Raw genomic sequence first — 19,590 nt, forward strand, 5'->3', positions numbered from 1 at the left:
GGGTTAAGATGGGTTCGTGTTTGAGGTGTTGGGGTATTTTAAAGAGTAAGGGTGGGTTATGATTATGGGGTGCAGGGGTATTTAAAGGGAGCAGGGTGGGATTAGCACATGATATGAGACATGGCTTGAAGGGCGGAACGTACAACATGCCCCCAGCGTTTGTCACGCCCACAGCACATGCCCACAGCACAACGCAGACACACCCACAAGGGACTACTTTCCTTGCACGGTTCTTTTACCTTTTAAATGTATATAGTGGGCGTCTGCATAGCCTATGTCCTTCTGCTGCAACTGCCCTTTCCAATGCTGTATTGGGTGTTGCGATTGGTGCTGTGGTTCCTGAGATTACCTGCCTCAAAGGTTTGGGCTCTCTCTTTATTATATTAGTATGGATTTAACTGCTTCTTTACATCTCAGAAAGACACTCAGATATGGGATGGCAATAGAAATTCTCATCCCAATAGATCTCTCCCTTCCACTAAGCTAGCGGAGGACCACAACCATACACAAAATCTGAGATTGTACAACCCAGTGCAGTAATATTAGACTCACAGGGAAGGCCTATAGAAAATTCCTTATGCCCTACACAATCTCAAATATAACAATGGTATGGAAACTCTTCACACTTAATGATCATATGGATTGGACTATGGCTAGACCATCATAAATGTCGACACAACTGCATCACAAGTCTTTTGATGCTGTCAAACAGAAACTTAGGGCGATGTCTTTGCAATATATGCTACTCCTCCCGGCACAGCTGTGGGTAATCCATAGATCCCGCTCCCACTTCTTCGACATTTGAGAGGCATCTTGGGAATAGACAACTGAACAACGAGCCCTTCAGAGTTATGAGGCCCCAAACAGCAGCACCCAAGCGGGCCAGGCCTGCCACACCTGGCCGTCACCCATTCACAGACCCGATACTGCCCCAAATTCAAAGGTAGGCAGGGGCAACATGGACACTCCCCAAAATCCTCGGATATTGATCATCCCAGAGGGAGATTGAGAAACCCCTTGCTTCCCAGACATTTTCGGTAGTGCCGGAGCTCATCAACGCTGCTGCCTCTGACAAGGATGACCATCTTGGAGCTCCACTGTGATCTTTCAATCTGTCAAATCCTATCATTGACATATACTAGCACTGAATTCAGGGCTCCTTATCTACAGTTTGACTTCTACATATAGATCTTGCATAGGAGGAGGTCCTCTTCGAATACCCCGGCATGTTTCTTGTTACTGTTGTTGAGAGGTGTTGGGTGACAGATGCTTCACAGGTAGAAGTGTGGGGTGGGGGGGTTGTTGGGGAATATGGAAGGGGTTATGTTCTCTATGTTTTGTTTTACTTTGTTCTATTTGCTTCCGCAAATGCCTTGTGTTCCACACTGTACTACCTGTGGAGGACTCCCTTGCTTCTTCAGGCCATCCCTTATATGGAGTTTAGCCTGATCTCATGGAACTTATGTGGCCTATTAAACCGTATTAAGCACACTGTGGACCTCAAGTTTCTCCACTGCCACCACCAGGTACTTCCCTCCTGCAAGAGACACTACTCTTGGGCACCCTCGGCCCATTCCTGCGCAGGTTTGGCTACAACTGTATCTACCACTCCGGCTTTAGAAGAAGGGTTCAGGGGGCAGCGATTCATCTTCACAAAAATCTCCCCTTAGTGGTTACTCAGGTCGTCTATGATCCCTTGAGTAAGTATGTGTGGGGGATGGGACTCTATAGGGGAAACCATATAATATTTGGAGCATCTACATACCTCCTCATCCGCATTGGCAGACCCTCTGAGACCTGACCAGAGTGATCACTACTTTACATATTGGGTGTTACTCTTTGAGGCGGGGGCACTTTAACGCTAGCTCCAATCCGGACTTGGACGTCTCTGGCCCTTCTTCGCAAGTCCTCTCCAGGATGCTTAACTCCTGGGCAGACTCCCTGGGACTCTGTGATATGTGGAGGTCGTGGAATCTGCGGGAGCATATACACATACCTCAGCATCTACGAAAACTATGTCTCGCATTGGCTATATATTTCTCCCAGCCGTGGATGTCTCTTTTACATTAGGAACCAGCACCCGTGGCATCTTGGACCACTCCCCCTGCTGCTTCGTCTTGGGGTCCCGGTGCGTCATAAACGACCCATGTGACGTTTGAATGCCTGGTTTCTAGCAGATGAAAGGCTTATGGATCAAATGTCTGAGGAATTGTGCACCTATTTTGAGAGCAACGAGGGAATGGTTCAGTGTTCTGGTCCGTTCTGGGAGGCAAGTAAACCCACAATATGAGGAATAGCCCAGTCATACCTCAAGTGCATAGGTAGATAGAGGCACTAGCGCATTACAGAACTCGAAACTTGCACACTCAGGACTTAGACTGAGGCAGAGATAAATGCAACTGAATCACTGACCTAACAGTTAGACAGACATCGACAGGACGTCCCTCTGTCAACTGGCTTTCCAAGAACCCCGGCAATTTTGGTGTGCTGCCACCCAACATATATACGAGTATGGGGATAAAAGCAGCATGCTCCTTTATAGGCTGGGCACTAGAAATGACAGTTCCCCATGCTGCATTTTTGCTGTATTTTTTCTGTCTGTGGTTTGCTTCCTTACTGCCGGCCTACTATGTAATGTAATATCCTTCTGCTGTGTACTATGTATATGTAAAGCGCTCTGATACTCACGGGTCAAGCTAGCGCTATATAAAACCTTTAAAATAAATAAATAAATAAAAACTGGAGAAGAAATTGCAACAGTATTTGGAGACTACTATGAGTGTTTATATGCCAGTCAGCTGTGGCAGGCCCCGGAACATGCCCAAACACTACTCTCTGATGTCCACCTTACCCGTCTCACACGACTTCAGCAAAAGTATCTAGATGAACCAATCACTCCTGATGAAATCCAGGCAGCCATCCTGGATCGAAAACTGATAAGCCTTCAGGCCCAAATGGCTTCCTTCTCGAACACTGCTCTAAACTCCATGAAATTTTTCCCCACATCGCCTCTGTCTTTACATGGAAGCTGTGAAGCAGGGGTCATTTCCTCCAGAACTCTACCTCGCAACCATTGTCGTCATCCCCAGAGCAAACCAGCCATCGACAAACTGCACGCCCTATCGACCTTTTTCCTTATTTAACGTACATTAAAATATACGCTAAGATTCTGGCGACCAGGCACCAATCAGTCCTTTACTACTTGATCTACCCTGATCAATGCAGCTTTATGCCGGAACGCAGCACTAAACACTGTATCCGTTAGCTACATGGAGCCCTGGCCCATATTGAAGAGGTCAGGGAGGCAGTAGCTTGACGACTTTGAAAAAGCTTTCAATATCATTGTCTGGAACTACCTTGGGTCAGTGCTGATCTGGATCGGCTTTGGCCCGCATCCAAGATATGGTGGCACTTCTGTATTCATGGCCAATGGCCTAGGTCCTTGCCACTGGCGTACCCTCTTGCAAATTCCCAATTTGGCAAGGGACCCGGTAGGGACGCTAATTTTCTCCACCCCTCTTTGTTCTCGCCATCCAGCCCCTGGACCAAATAATCCACTTTGACGCTCAGATTCAGGGGTGGAGCATTGGAGGACAGGATTGCACTGTATGCTGATGATGTCCACCTGTTTCTTGCTGATCCGACAGTCTTTGGCCCGCAGGCTCTTGAGATCCTTCACCTTTTGGAAGAAGCCTATGGATTTCGTACAAATAGGGGGAAGTCACTCTTCATTCTTTACAGGGGGGCCATGCATCACTGGATTGGAAGTCTGATGTCTCTGTACGCCGCCTGAACTTCAAACGGAAATCATACACATCCTTAAACCTACACCCCTCCTGAGGGGGGACCATAAATAGTGTCGGGACCTGGGAACACCCAGGTCTGCGAAGCACTCTGCCTTAGTCCCTAAGGTTTTGTGACTTTAAGAATTGCAAATGTTCATGAATATGTCCATAATCACACAACACAAACAATATTATGATTCTTGACCAAAATTAGGTTATATTAGAAAGCATTTTGTGTACCAAAACTTACAACACAAATGGTAAATAACTAGAAGTTTCCAATACACTCTATTTTCTTTTTCAATTTAATTTACACAAGGTACAATACATTTCAGCATTTTTAAATAAAACAAAAAGCCCAATGCATTTCGGGTTTTACAAAAACCCTTCTTCACGGGTAAGATTTCTATATGTGCTTTTATACAGTAGCTAATTTTTCGTTCCTTCTGGTGGGCGCTACAACAAACACTAAAAAGGTACCATTCATTATCCTGATCATCACCAATATCACATACTGAAATACAAATATATTTGTAGGATTTGCACATGAGGAGACTAAAGGTTTAAGTGTAGTCTACACAAAAAGGACCAAGCATGTGAGAGTGACTCCTTTTGTAAAAGAAGGATGGCCTACACACAAGAGTAGAAAGAACCAGTCCCTTTACCTAACCGCAACCTTAACAAAGTGACTGTGCAATTTAAAAAAGTGAATGTCTGTGCAATTTAAAAAACATTTCAAAGTGCTCATGTATCATGCTGCATGCATTACTGTCCAACGTTTTAATGGTGCCCAATATGGAATAATAAATCAAACGCAGACTTTACTCACAGATTCTAGCTTCTTCAGATGTGCTCTAAACAAATAAACCAACATGACTGTAAAAAAACACACTTATCGATTCATATTACTAAGTATCTACCTCCAAACTACTTAAACTTACTGAATCCAAACTCCAACAATGCGTGAAAATCGTGGCTCCGATAATTGTATACACCAAGTTATCGAAAAATTCAATACTGCCGTGTAGAAGCTAGCAGCTCCACAAGTTTCTGTCAGTTTGGGCCAAACGGCCTCGTATCAACTCCCCAACTCTGAAATTGAACAGGGCACCTTTTTTAAAATGTGCCTACATCTTTCAGGAACACACTCCCCTCGTACCGGTAAACCCGCAGTCTATGCAAACTCACCAGAAGGTTTAGGAGCTGCCTCCGTCTATCCGCCTCTCCCGTTCTGCGTCAAAGACGATATCAACGCCAGCAGTCACATGTCTCATTTAAACAGCCCGCGTATTTCTATTTCATTGTGTAATTGAAGAAACTTTATTGACAAGGATACCAGACTATGTGCTCTAAAGTCACTGGAGCTCACTCCGATGTATTCTAGCTAGGTGCAAAAGCCACAGTGGGCATCTGTATGTGAAAAATGATCAATTGTAATGCTATGTTGGAAAAGGTAAAACAACGCAAATAATATTACGTGACAAAAGTGAGAAAAGTGAGAAGTATAACGAAAAAATAAGGTGGAGTCTCGTACTGCTAGTTTATAGGGACTTACATGTGCAAATTCCGTACAGGTTAGAATTGAATATCATTAGTAGAATAGAAATATCAAAAGCACGTTTACACTCATCTTCAACATCTACATGTTAAGTTAATTTTTAAAGAAAGCACAACATTTCATACTGGTCATTCAAACCCCCTGGACTGATTGTTCCGAGATATTTAATCCAAAAGGTCTCTCTACGGGACAGCGAAGTATGATAATCTTTTCCCATTATGTCATCCACTTTCTCTAGTATCATGAATCTGATTTGTGGAATATTATGTGATGCTTGTACCCAATGTGCGGCTAAGCTTGACGTGAGATGTTTATTGTGAATTGTACTTTTGTGCTCTATGAATCGAGTCTTCACTTTTCTAGAGGTCCTCCCAAAGGAAACCAGTCTGCATGGACACCGGATGGCGTATATCACGCCTGCAGTGTTGCAGTATGTATGCCTTAATGGTATATTTTGTCCAGTCTTTAGGTGCGCAAATGTATTGCCCATCATTGCGTTGCCACACTGACCACAAATCCAGCATTTGAGCATCCCCTTGCATACCGTATTTTGGAGTATATGATTTCTTTTAAGCATTTCCCTCAAGTTTTTGCGGCGGTTGTGAGCAAACATTGGCATTCCTTCAGAAATGTTGTTAAAGTCAGGTTCCTGTGTGATTATCTCCCACCTATTTCTAATAATCTTGATTTGTGCTGCCTGTATAGACTGTTTAAGGACAAATACCATACGTTTATTGACTGGCTTCGTATATTTTTGGAGTAAAGTAGTGTGTTTTTTTTGTTCCACCGTTTGTTTTGCAGTCACCAAAACTTCATCAGGGTAACCTCGAACCTTATATCTCTCAATCTGGTCATCGATAAGGTTTGCGTTTTTATGCATATTAGTTGTGAGATCGGTAGATGATTTTTTAATGCTCTCTGGTGTGCACTTGAATAATGTAAGGCATTATTTACATCTGTTGGTTTGCAATACACAGTCGTAGAATAACCTTGGGGTGTTTTGTACATCTCAATGCCCAAAAACTGAATTCTATGTTGTTGAATGTTATGTGTGAATTTTATTCTTGGATTCTTCCAGTTCATGTCATGTATGCCTTCCTCCAGGGTCATCATATTGCCATTCCAGATAACCAGGATGTCGACAATGAATCTGAGATACAACAAGGCATGATCACGCCATCTAGGATCTTTTAGGATAAGTGTATCTTCAAAGTATGCCATAAATGTATTCGCATACGAAGGGGCTCCTGGAAACCCCATTGATGTACCCGTCCGTTGTAAGTAATGCTGTTCTTTCCAAACGAAGTAACTATGATATAAGGAAAAGTGGAGTAACTCCAATAGGAATACTCCAAAATCCCTGTCGATGTCTGAATTCAATAGTCTCCATTCCACTGCTTCCAAGCCTTCATTATGAGCGATAGACGTACATAATGCCACAACGATTGTACAAAGAAGTGTCTGATCATCTATAAGGTGGCTCACACTGTCTAGTTTTGCAAGACAATCCGTGGTATCCTTCACATATGTTCCCAAACTTTGCACTAACGGTTGTAAATGATGATCCACGAACCGTCCAATGGGTTCGTGTATTGATCCGCATCCTGCTACAATAGGACGAAAAGGGGGATCCGTTGCATTCTTGTGTATCTTCGGAAGCATGTAAATATGCGATATTTTAGGATTGATCATTTGTGAGTATTTCTTGGTATTTGTGTTAATCGATCCATCTGCCTCCGCTCTGTTTACAATCACCTCCAGCAATTGTGTGATCTGGTGGGTTGGGTCCAAGTCCAACAATATGTATGTGTCTTTATCCTGAACGTGTAGATTTACCTTATGTTCATAAAATGCAGTGTCCATCACAACGAGGGCGCATCCTTTGTCAGCAGGTTGGAATGTTATGCTCGAATCTTGTCTTAGGCCATTCAGAATGCGTGCTTCCTTGGTTGTTAAATTGGAGTGCTTTGGTTTAACATATTTAATATGTTTGAGGTCCTTCTTTACCAGTGCCTCAAAGTTATCCACACTTTTGTGAGAGACTGGCAACATAAATTTGCTTTTAGGTCGGAAAATTTCAGGTGTTCTCTCCTCTCCTGCATTTGAGATAGTAGAAAAAAACAATTTTAAGCGCAATTTCCGAGTGAACTTAAAGAGTGCAATCTTAGTTTCTAGTGCACTAGATGAGCATGTTGGGACAAAAGAAGTTCCGTTGTTTAGACCATTTTGTTCTTCTATAGTCAATGTTCTCCCAGAGATGTTTACTACTAAGTTACACGTTTTAAGTTGCGTTGCGGTCTGCTGCTCTCGTTGTTGATTTTGGTTTTTTTTCCCCTCCGGGTAAGTTTTCTTTTGATTGCACAGGTTTGTCCGGCGGCAGATTTGAGGCATGGCCTTCCGCCAAAAAAGACGTTTTATCAGCGGAGGCAGTTTCTACCTCATCTATGGAAGTACCTGCTAAGTTAAGGATGTTATTGCCGGCGCTGGTGGTCTTTGAACGGATAGATCCTGATCCTGAACGACGCTTTCCTCAGATGAAGTATTCTCTGCCCTTTTAAAAAATCTTTATGGGGTATATGCCTCAGCCCCGGTATAGATCGCGTCCAGCTTGTACTCTACATTATCTCGCCGGAACTTTCTTATTTTGCGTTCATGAACTTCCCTAGTGTGGTTACCTAGTCTGGTATTTATGTCCTCCAGTACTTTACTCCAGCCTTCTTGCTCTATGTTTTCGGAAATGTAATCTTTGAGTTTGCAATATCATGTGTAAGATGGTTAAGTACAGATGACAGTTCTTCTATTATAAGCAGGATGAGGTCCAACAAACACTTATTCAGGATCACATACCATCTAATCACGAATGTCTTATTAAATTTAAAAAGCATCAGTTTTAGTGCGGTTCTCAATCCCCGTGGGATTATTTTGACCTTATGATATTCAATAAGGGTAGTGGCATGGAGCCGTTGGTTAACCTCTTTTCTCATTGTGTATTCCAGTTGTCTAAGAAGTTGAGTCGTAGTGCCAACTGAGGAACTAAAAGTCTGTACCTCTTCAATCAATGATTAAATCGATGTGGCTTCATCTGGTGTATAAGCCTTTGTTTCTGCTAGGTTTAAAGTTAAATCAGCTATATCTTTGAAAGATGTCATGATCAATACAAGTTTAAAGTGGGTGCTGGTCAATAGGTGTGGGCAAAAGTAAAACTGCTCTGTGGATGTGTGGACCTGCACACCTAATAAACAAAACTTACTGCTATGTTTTTATACAATTGTTTCACAACTATAAAAACATAGCAGTAAGTTTTGTTTATTAGGTGTGCAGGTCCACACATCCACAGAGTAGAATCTCCCGATTAACATTTGGGCAGAGCTGCATTGATCAAAATTATGATACTCTCCCGCTTCCTATATATTCTGCAGACCTTCCCACTTCAGATCCCCAATACATGGTTCACCGAGGTGGCGGAACTGTTTTGGTCCTTTTGTGGAGGGGGCTCCTGCCTCGCATTGCTCAGGTAAAGTTCACAGCTCGATGTACAAAGGAGGCCTTAGGGCTGTGGAGATATGTGTGTACTACTGGGTGTCTCATCTGCTGATTATGAATGATTGGTTCTCTGGTGGGTGGGTGGAACGACCGGGCAAACCAACTTGAATTGTCCGGCCTTAGCCTTGATGGATTGATGCACTACTTATACAGCCAACCAATCCCCAGAGGTCACCAGAGTGATATTCTTGGTGTGGAGGGCAGGGACATAACGGACACCCCGCAGCCCCTGCAGTGCGGGGGGCCACACTCTTCTATATATGAAGGGGGGGGCTAAGCTTGTTCGTCCAGGGTGTGTGTCAGACACAGTGCCTCCTGTAAAGCAGACGAAGTTTGCAGCCTGCTTTGAGCTGCTCTGCGCTGACATGGGCTGACAACTTTGAACAACTTTTGTTTCTCTTTCACTCCGAGCCTGCCAGGCCCCTTATAAGAGCAGATCCCCCCTCCCACTCCTTCTCACAGAAAGCGTCTTCCACTGCTTGTCTGAGAGGAAAAGAGGCTGCACAGACCTTAATAGGGCAGAGATAAGGTGCTACCTTTAATTGCAATAGACAAATATAGCGACCTGTTCACCATTTAACATTCTGCAAAAAGGCCCCAATACGGTTCTTTAATAAGAAATCATTGTTATTCCTTTGAATATGCCCTCCTGTCTTTGTCAGTCAGGGGTCACCAGGGCAGCTGTGGAGCACAGTTAAAGTGTTTTTCTTAGATTGCCTGTTTAAACTATGAACTAATTAGGGGAAAAAATACCGATCTGATTTTTATAATTATTGTACTGGTTGGAACATTAAAATATATCTCATGCCCATATAAAACCAGTCAGGTGGCAACGATAGGAAGAGGATGTGTGCAACTGTAGAAACATAACCCGGACTCTACTTAGGGGCAATGGAGGGACAAAATATAGCTGGAATGAGTGGTGATGGATGTGGAGAGGTGATTGTATATGAGTGATTGTGGTAGGTGAGTGCTAAGGAAGTGGACCCCTCCCCCAAAAAGTTCTCCTACAACACCACAAGCAAAACAATATATATCATACAGAATATATATATAAACAATAAAACAGTGCAAAAAACAAACATACATTTTCTACCAGTACCCTAGATGAAATTCTAAGATAAAAAGTGAATATTTTTCTATATACACTCGTTTCTGTTTGTTTTTTGCACTGTTTTATTTTTGATATATAGTCTGTATGATACATATATTGTTTCGCTTGTGATATCGTTCCATTTTACAAATAGATTGTGCAGTAGAAAAAGCTGTTGAAAGAAATTAATTAGCATGCATACAACTTACCTTGCCCCTAAATGTGATTATAAATTAAACCAATTGAGTATTCAAGTAAATCCCTTGAAGGCCTGTTTATCTCACTTTGCCCAAGCCCTCCTGTGTAGTTTGGGTCGCCCATTAATAATAATAAAGGGGTTTGTAAAGCGCATGGCGACGCCATCCCGGCGTATCCCCGCGCTGTGGAGAAAGAGGCAGACGTGATCGAGGGGCCTGAAACTAGAGGGTGTACAGGTAGGTCTTTAATAGTTTCCTAAATTTAGTTTCAGTATCCGCTAGCCTGATGTTCACTGGAAGAGAGTTCCATTTGTTGGCCGCTAACACTCTAAAGGAGCGGCCTCCCATTCTGGCTTTTTTTATCCGGGGGATTTTAAGTAGACCAGTTCCCCTAGAGCGTAGTGTTCTATTAGGCTCGTAGGTGATGGCTAGATCCGTCAGATAAGGCGGGGCTTTGTGCGAGGTGATCCTATAGCACATTAAGAGCGCTTTGAATAAGATCCTCTTTTTTATTGGTAGCCAGTGTAGAGCAGCCAGGGTAGGTTTGGAAGCTGCTCTTTTGGGTAGTCCAAGGACCAGTCGTGCTGCCGTATTTTGGAGAACCTGCAATCTCCTGATGTTCTTTTCCGTGGTTCCTAGAAGTAACACATTGCCGTAGTCTATACGGGAAGTCACTATGGCTTGGGTCATGGTTCGTCTGGCCTCTAAAGGAAGAAGGTCCAGTGTACGATTAAGGGTATTCAGAACCCCGAAGCATTTCCCTACTACTTTATGAATATGACCATCAAAAGAGAGTTTGGGATCAAACCATATACCCAATTTCTTTGCTTCCTTACAGGGAATGGGTAAAGGACCAAGACAAGGTGCCACCATTCTCTTGTCCAGCTAGCATCATTTCCTCCTATCACTAATACCTCCGTTTTAGAGCCATTAAGCTTCAAGCAGTGTTGGTTCATCCAACCTGCAAGATCCTGCATACAGGTTTTAAAGTTGGCAGCTGCTGTGGTGGGAGCTTGGGATAGGGAGATAAGCAGTTGGGTATCGTCGGCGTATGAAACTAATTCAACACCGTACGATTGAACAACGTCTGCCAAAGGAGCCATGTATAGGTTGAACAGGGTTGGGCTCAGGGCAGAGCCCTGAGGCACCCCCTGTTCTAAGGCTATGCTGTCTGAGAGGTAAGTACCCCTCTGAACCTGAAAGCAGCTGTCTGTAAGGAACACTTTCAGCCATCCCAGTGCCGCCTTGGTGACCCCGGCTTTGTTTAGACACTGTAGCAAGATGGAGTGTGCTACAGTGTCAAACGCGGCACTGAGGTCCAGCATAATAAGTGCCATAGTATGACCCTCATCTGCTCCTGCCCGTAGGGTTTCAGTCGCTCTCAGGAGAGCTGTCTCCGTGGAGTATCCCGGCCGAAAGCCAGATTGAGAGCTATGAAGGAGATTGTTTGTTTCTAGCCTTGTTTTTCTCAATGACAAGCAAAGTTGTGCCTTGCACAGGGATCTTGTTTTGTTAATGGTCTGCTGTAAGGGGACAGGGTAGCATTTTTTTTATAACAAGTTAAATGCAGGCATGGTGTCCTCTGCACCCAAGGGGAGTTGTTGTGTCCCTGTGTGGCCACGTAATATATTTAAATCCAAGCAGGTAAATTGAAAAGGTAATTCAATTACAAGTATTTTAAATGTACTAACCAAATCAGCAATTACCCATACATGCGTGGACTATCACAGATATCTGCACTATTTTCTCTATGCGTTTTTCATTGTATGCATTGTCTGGAGTATCACTAGTGGAACTATCTGTAGTGTCCTTAGAAGCAAATTGTAGGGGGGGGGGGCATACATTAGGCCATAGTTAAACTGGTGGCTGTACTTTCTGAGATAAAGTAGCCCCTGCCATACATTATAAGGATATTGCAACTCACTGAGGAGTTCATGACCATATAGCACCGTGGTACTCATAGTACGGCCCGCGGGCCGCCAGCAGCCTGGCAGGCCTTCCTTGGCGGCCAGCGGACCGTGCAGGTAATGTACCCATGGCCCCCAGAGAGAAAGGGAGAGAAAGTGGAGAAAGAGAGAAAGTTGGGAGAGAGTGAGAGTAGAGAGAGATTGGAGAGAGAGTGTGGCGAGAGAGACAGTGGAGAGAGAGAGAGAGAGAGAGAGAGAGAGAGAGTGGAGATAGAGAGAGAGAGCAGAGGAGGCGGAGTGGAGAGAGAGAGAGAGTAGAGACTGACTGAGAGACTGATATACTGACTAATTGAGACTGACTGAGAGAGAGACTGACGGACTGACAGACAGAGAGAGAGACAGAGACTGACTGACATAGAGACTAACTGACAAAGAGAGAGAGACTGCCAGACACAGAGAGAGACTGACTGACAGAGAGAGACTGGCTGATAGAAAGAGACTGACAGAGTGACTGACTGGCTGAGAGGGAGACTGACTGGCTGAGAGAGACTGACTGACTGAGAGAGAGACTGACTGACTGAGAGAGAGACTGACTGATTGGCAGAGAGACTGACTGATTGGCAGAGAGACTGACTGATTGGCAGAGAGACTGACTGAAGTAGAGAGAGACTGAGAGGCGCCGGGACGCTCCTTTGCTGGAGCAGCTGTGCGCAAAATAAATACCTATAACATAACATAACATAACATAACATAACATAACATAACATAACATAACATAACTAAGAGAGACTGACAGAGAGAGAGAGACTGGCAGAGAGAGAGAGCCAGACACTTGACTGAGAGAGACTGACTAACTGACTGAGAGAGACTGACTGACAGAGAGACTGACTGACAGAGAGCGAGACGGACTGACAGAGACTGACTGACAGAGAGAGACTGACAGAGACAGACTAACTGACAATGGGCCTGACTGACTGACAGAGAGACAGAGAGACACTAACTGACTGAGAGAGAGACCGACTTACTGAGAGAGAGACTGGCTGAGAGAGAGAGAGAGAGACTGACTGACAGAGAGAGACTGACTGACAGAGAGAGAGAGACTGACAGAGACTGACTGACAGAGAGAGAGAGAGACTGACAGAGAGAGAGACTGACTGACCGTGAGAGAAACTGACTGACCGGGAGAGCCTGACTGACCGGGAGAGAGACTGACTGACTGACCGGGAGAGAGACTGACTGACTGGGAGAGAGACTGACTGACGGAGAGAGAGAGACTGACAGAGACTGACTGACAGAGAGAGAGACTGACAGAGAGAGAGACTGACAGAGAGAGAGACTGACAGAGACTGACAGAGAGAGAGACTGATTGGCTGACAGAGAGAGAGACTAAGACTGAGAGAGACTGACTGACGGGAGAGAGACTGACTGACTGACAGAGAGAAGGAATGACTGAGAGAGAGACTGACTGACTAAGAGAGACTCACAGAGAGAGAGAGAGACTGACAGAGACTGACTAACCTAGAGAGAGAATTACAGAGAGAGACTGACTGACTGAGAGAGAGAGACTAAGACTGACAGAGAGAGACTGACAGAGAGAGAGACTGACTGACTGACAGAGAGAGACTGACAGAGAGAGATTGACCAACTGAGAGAGACTGACTGACAGAGAAAGCGAGAGAGAGAGACTGTGATGGAATCGGGGTCAAAGTGTGCATGAAGCTATTCAATGCCTCTTAGCCCCTTAGGTGCTGCGCACGTTCCCCGACCGACGGCACCACTACCTCCGTAGTGCTGCCGTCGGTCGTTGAACGTTCGAACTGCACCTGCGCAATGGAACGTCCAGCACCGGAGCTGGACGTTCCATAGCAGCTATGAGGTTAAGACTGCTATTGTCTGCTAATAAAAATGTATTATCAAAAATTGCTCTTTGTGGTTACATCTGCTTTTGAAATACAGCATTGTCTAATGTTTTGAAACGGGTTTTATTTTTTATACTCTAGCCCCGCCCCCCCCACTGACCCCATCTGCCTTCCCTCCCCCCCCCGCCCCCCCCCCCACTGATCCCACCCCTACCGGTGCAGCTCTCAGCCAGAAACCACACTGTAATTTTTGCCCCAACAGAAAGTTTGTGAGTACCCATGATATAGCGGAACAAGGCCTAAGGTGACTCATTACCATCTACGGCAGCGGGTACTTTATTCCATGTAATACATGGTAACACCATCACCTTTACCACAAGCCGTTTAAATCCTTGGTGTGTAGCTATTGGTGTAACAATAGCCCCTGCATCACACATGGCGCGGAGGCCCCCCGGGCTCCAGGGTGCCCCCTCCTGGACTGTGCACAGGCATTGAGGTCCCTATCCTTAAAGCTACTGACTGGGTCCAGGGCGTGGGGGGCCCCCTCTGTGAAATTTGCAGGGGGCCCCCTTAGGTTTCGTTACGCCACTGGTGGAAGGCATCAACACAATTGAGACTAAAAACATAGCGTTTTTGTATGGGTTAGCATAGATATGAACCTAGCTGCTGTAGTGGGTGGATACATTAGTTGATGTTTCCTCCTTGTGGTCCCTCTCTCACAGCGCTGGGGCACGCTGTTAGGCGCAGCCATGCGCTTTATAAATATCTTTATTATTATTATTATTATTGTTATTTTTATCATTATTACTGGCTGGGATAGGTGTCTGACTCCGCAAACCCCCCCTTTGGAAAGAACGCTGGATATATTATGTGGCACAACTAGAGGGTTTTCGCTGTTGGAACTTAATCAGAATTACAGTATTAGGAGATGTATGGCATGGATCTTTCAAGTATTCCTCCAAGCTCAGTTTACCTTTTCCCGCAGTTCCTGCAGCTGTACCATGCACTGGGTCATTACAGTGCCCACTTGCAGGATGTGCCCGACTTCAGCCCTGAGGAGGCATGACTGTTGATGGGGAGAATGGGTAGAGAGAGTATCTTCCAGCTATACTAGACCTTGTTTGTAAGGACCCGGATACACTAGACCTGCTTAAACGGAGATGGGAGGGATGGGCAGGTAAACGGAAAGAGGTTGAATGTTGCAAGACCTGCATGGCTCATAGGGAACTAATGATATCTTCAAGGCTCAGACTAATGCAATTCCATTATTTGCACCTAGCTCACATGACACCATGACGACTCTGGCATGAGGGTATTCCCTCTGACCCCAGATGCGCTCGCTGTCACTCCCCCGCAGCTGACTTTTTCCCATGGTCTGGCAATGTCCTGAGATCACCTAGTACTGGACCTGCATAGGTGATACCCTCTCTGCAGTTTTAAATAGATCAGTAGTGTTGACCCCGGAGATGGCTCTCCTAGGTCTCATAGATGAGTTTGGGGGTACAAGGATACACGGCGCTGGTGGGGTTAGCGGGCCACAAAATCAGAGGAGACATTGAATGCTCCTGGAAAATGTCATGACCACCTAGCTTGAAACTGTGGCGATCTGGAATGGACTGGTATGCCATACAGCAGGAATCGATCCATATTGCTTTGGCTGTACTTGGAAATTTAATGCAATTTGAGGCAAATGGTGGGAATATTACGGTCTATCTTCCACATTGGGGACCGCACCTAGAAATGTTGTTTTACATATGTACTTGGCTGCAAACGGGAGCGCGTGGGGAGACGAGGGCTAGATCGGGATGTAATGTTTATGTCTTCGCATTTTTGCTACACTCTCAATAAAACCAATAAATTGGTTTATAAAAAAAAGATTATACCTGAACAGGTAACAGCATAACAGTGAGACTAAAATACACCTCTGGCATGCTACACCATGCGATTCACAATGGAAGCCGATGGTTTGAAGGCAGCTGCCCCAAAGCCTACTCTCTGTGTACGACCATACCTAAAGATTGGCGTTTTCAACAATAAGGCATCGGATCGGATTATGTAAGCTCCTAAAGTACAGTTAATGAGCAGCTAAGTAATATAAAACACCATAGTACCTCAGGAAAGAAAACATTTGCTTGTTCCTTTTCTTTTTACAGTGGACAGTGCTGCTTTGCAGCAGCTAAATTAATGTTCAGATGTTGCTACGTGGCCAAAATAAAAACATTAACTTAACTGCTGTGAACTACTGCAGACCACTGCAAAAAGCAAACAGAGAAACCTATTGCAATACTAGTTCCAATTAAGAAATGGAGAAAACTAGCATGCCCTTAAATTACATGATTTGGTGCTAAATAACACCTGGTGCCTTATGATCTGCACACACAATGAGTGATTTGTAGTTGTATTTTGCTTTAAAGTATAAACACGTTTTTTTAAGTTGTTCATCACACTGCCAGTGAGAATATATTATTATTTTTGAAAGTATATTAGTATTTACTCCTAAGGTATATACAATTTTCATGATTAAGATTATGTACTGTTTAGCTTCTAATTTCTAATCAAGCACAGAAAAAGTCATGGAATGCTTGCAAAAAGTTTAACCACTGGCAATTGCTCGGGGTAGAATTTCAACCTACAAGGTTTTTTTGCCGGGAAACATCTGTTACTGCGCGGACATTTCTTCACTTACCGTTACTATGCAAGCGTTAGTACGCATGCGATGTAACAACGTGTCACCTTTAGTACGCGTGCTGTTACTTCGCATGCGTACTTACAACGCATGCGTAGTGGGCGGACGCCATTTTTGGAAGTCGGTGCGGCGGCCATTTGCTCCCTGGGTCTGAGGAGGAGGACGTAGGAAGCCGGAGGAAGCAGGAAGGGGGAGAAGATTGTTACCACGTGTGGAAAGAGGTAAGTGGGGCTGTGTAGGGTCATGTAGGGGCTGTGTAGGGGTAGTGTATTTGGGTGTAGGGTAGTGTAGATAGTAGAGTTTAGGTAGTGTAAGGTTAGGGTTTACGGTAGTGTTATGGGGTTAGTGTAGTGTAGGGTAGTGTATTTGGGTGTAGGGTAATGTAGAGGGTAGTGTTTAGGTAGTGTAAGGTTAGGGTTTAGGGTAGTGTTGTGGGGTTATGGCAGTGTATTTGGGGGTAGGGTAGTGTAAGGTTAGGGTTTAGGGTAGTGTTTTAGGGTTTAGGGTAGTGTTGTAGGGTTAGTGTAGTGTAAGGTAGTGTTTTAGGGTTAAGTGTAGTGTCAGGGGGTCGTGTAGGGTAGTGTTACAGTGTAGGGGAAGGACTTGAAGTAGGGGTAGGGTCGTGCTGGGGGTAGAGTTTTAGGGTTTAGGGTAGTGTTGTAGTGTTTTTGTAGGGTAGTGCTTTAGGGTTTAGTGTAGTGTCAGGGGGTCGTTTAGGGTAGTGTTACAGTGTAGGGGAAGTACTTGGGGTAGGGTCGTGCTGGGGGTAGTGTTTTAGGGTTTAGGGTAGTGTAAGGGGGTACTGTAGGATAGAGTTACAGTGTAGGGGATGAACTTGGGGTAGGGGTAGGGTCGTGCTGGGGGTAGTGTTTTAGGGTTTAGGGTAGTGTTGTAGTGTAGTGTATTAGGGTTCAGAGTAGTGTCCGGGTTGTGCAGGGTAGTGGTTAAGTGTAGGGGACGGACAGGGGGTATGTGTATGATCACAAAGTAGTGGTAAGCGTAGAAAGGGTTGGCGAAGTAAAAGCAAATTAATATTTTATTAATGCATTTGCTTGGTAATTGAATGCAAACTAAAATTATGCGAAGTAAAGGCATTTGCTATGTAAAAACATTGCAATAAAAGCATGCAAAGTATTGGCATGCTAAGTAACGTCATACATTCTTTTTTGCCTACTATGCCATCGCAGATTAGACCCAGCCATATGCAAATCAGCGTTGGTCCTGCTCCAATATGGATACTCCAACTTGAACTGCCAAGTTAGGTCCACTCCGAACCAAAACACAAGCAATCCAAGACTGGTTTCGACCTGACTGGCTCAGACTAGGCCAAAACCAGATTGGAGCTGTTTGTATTCTAGTTCAGAGAGGGCATGGCTTGACAGTTTGGACTGGTGTGTTCCTACTGGATCAGGACCAAGAGTGATAGGCACATGGCTAGTTCTATTCTGACGTGATATGGTGGTCAAAAAAATGATGGACTGGGATGCGGCCCAGCGTAATTAACAACGTCTGAAATCAATTCAAGCATTCCATCCATCTCTTTTTTGTATTCCTAAATTCATAACAAGACTTATTAGTTAACATGGCATCGATATGCCTTGTGCATTGAAAGTACTCTTTACGCACGTGCTAAACAATACCCATGTGGAGAAAAGTGGTTGTGGTCAACCAATCATAGAGCCAGCAAGAAAGGTCAAAAGAGCTAACGAAGTCTCCTAATTATCTGAAGCTCAGTGCCTCCTTAAATTGCCCAGGTTCTAAAGCTGGAAACAGGATTACTCAGGAAGAATTGAACCCCAAGGTATCATCAGTCATTTAAAAGAGTAACACATATTAATATTTACCACTTCTTCTGTCAGTGTAAACTCACATTTACAATATACAGAAAACAATCATGGTTTACCAGTGTTCTGAGAAATTCCAGCAGCTCTCCATGGGAAGTTGAAGATGGTTTAAGTGAATTGAAACTGCAATTATTTAGCCACAGAAGGCACCCAGCAGTGTCTTGTATCAACTCACTGGGGCATGTTTCATTTATTTCAGACTGGAGCTTCTGAAGACATTGTTCAACTCTGAGAAAAGAAAAAAAACACTTCTGAGGTATTGGAAAACATTCTTCTGTGAGAAGCAATATAGATTTAAGCAAAGATTTTGTAAAGCTTTTATATTTTTCAAACATACTTTATTGATTTTAATAAACTAAAACTAGTACAAATATAGAAACAAATATATGCCTGTTAACAAGTGTATTACATTATTACATTTTGTCGAGCAAGGATATTTTTGGTGGTTTAAAGAACAGCCATAATACTCGCCTCTATTTTAGAAGGCTAAGGAGCTGTTAATTCTCCAAACCTTAACATTTTAATCCAATAAACGTTTTATGAATATAGGGTTGCAAACTTAAATGTTTAAAAGGAGTCCACTTAATCAGTGTTTTTAATACATTATCAGTTTAGGTAGAATATTCACTATAAAGTACATTTTTGCCTTGAAGCAACAACATAACAATTTATTTTAAAAGAAAATGAACATAAGGAATGCCGATTCTGCGTTTCATAAAACACGGCATGCCCTAATCCATCTATCACAGAAGGAAGTCACTCACTTTTCGAGACCTTTGACTTTCTATCAGTGGGCTTGGAGATGGCTCATTAGTCCAGTGGTTGGCTTTATTGTCGCTCTCATTTGCTTACTTCCTATTGGTCAGCTGCTGTAGACTTCCTTCCCTTTGTAAGTTTGCCTCCGCCCCAGGGCACAGATGCATTACTTGTGCCTTTCCACTGCTAATTTATTCAGGCCACACTGTTTTCTTTGTGCTTAAGCACTCTATCTGTGTGTGCCCTTTTCAGCTGGCTTCCTCATGTACTTCATCCTTGTCCTTGCTGGCTTGTCCCACCCTCCTGTTGTCCATGTTGGCTTACCCGCTGTCTGTATTGACTTGTCACATCCTCCCCCGTTA

General features: G+C 44.1%; 1 protein-coding gene across 1 annotated transcript in view; it reads right to left on the reverse strand.

Moving 5' to 3' along the window:
• Positions 1-19,590, reverse strand: part of KIAA0825 (KIAA0825 ortholog) — a 2,177,598-nt gene that overhangs the window by 1,823,391 nt on the left and 334,617 nt on the right. The window contains exon 3 of the mRNA XM_086960919.1: positions 18,532-18,700. Coding sequence (XP_086817045.1) covers positions 18,532-18,700 — 169 coding nt within the window. The remainder of the gene's footprint in view (positions 1-18,531; positions 18,701-19,590) is intronic.

Source organism: Lissotriton vulgaris, chromosome 3_1, assembly GCF_964263255.1.
Source record: "Lissotriton vulgaris chromosome 3_1, aLisVul1.2, whole genome shotgun sequence".
Classification (NCBI taxonomy): domain Eukaryota; kingdom Metazoa; phylum Chordata; class Amphibia; order Caudata; family Salamandridae; genus Lissotriton; species Lissotriton vulgaris.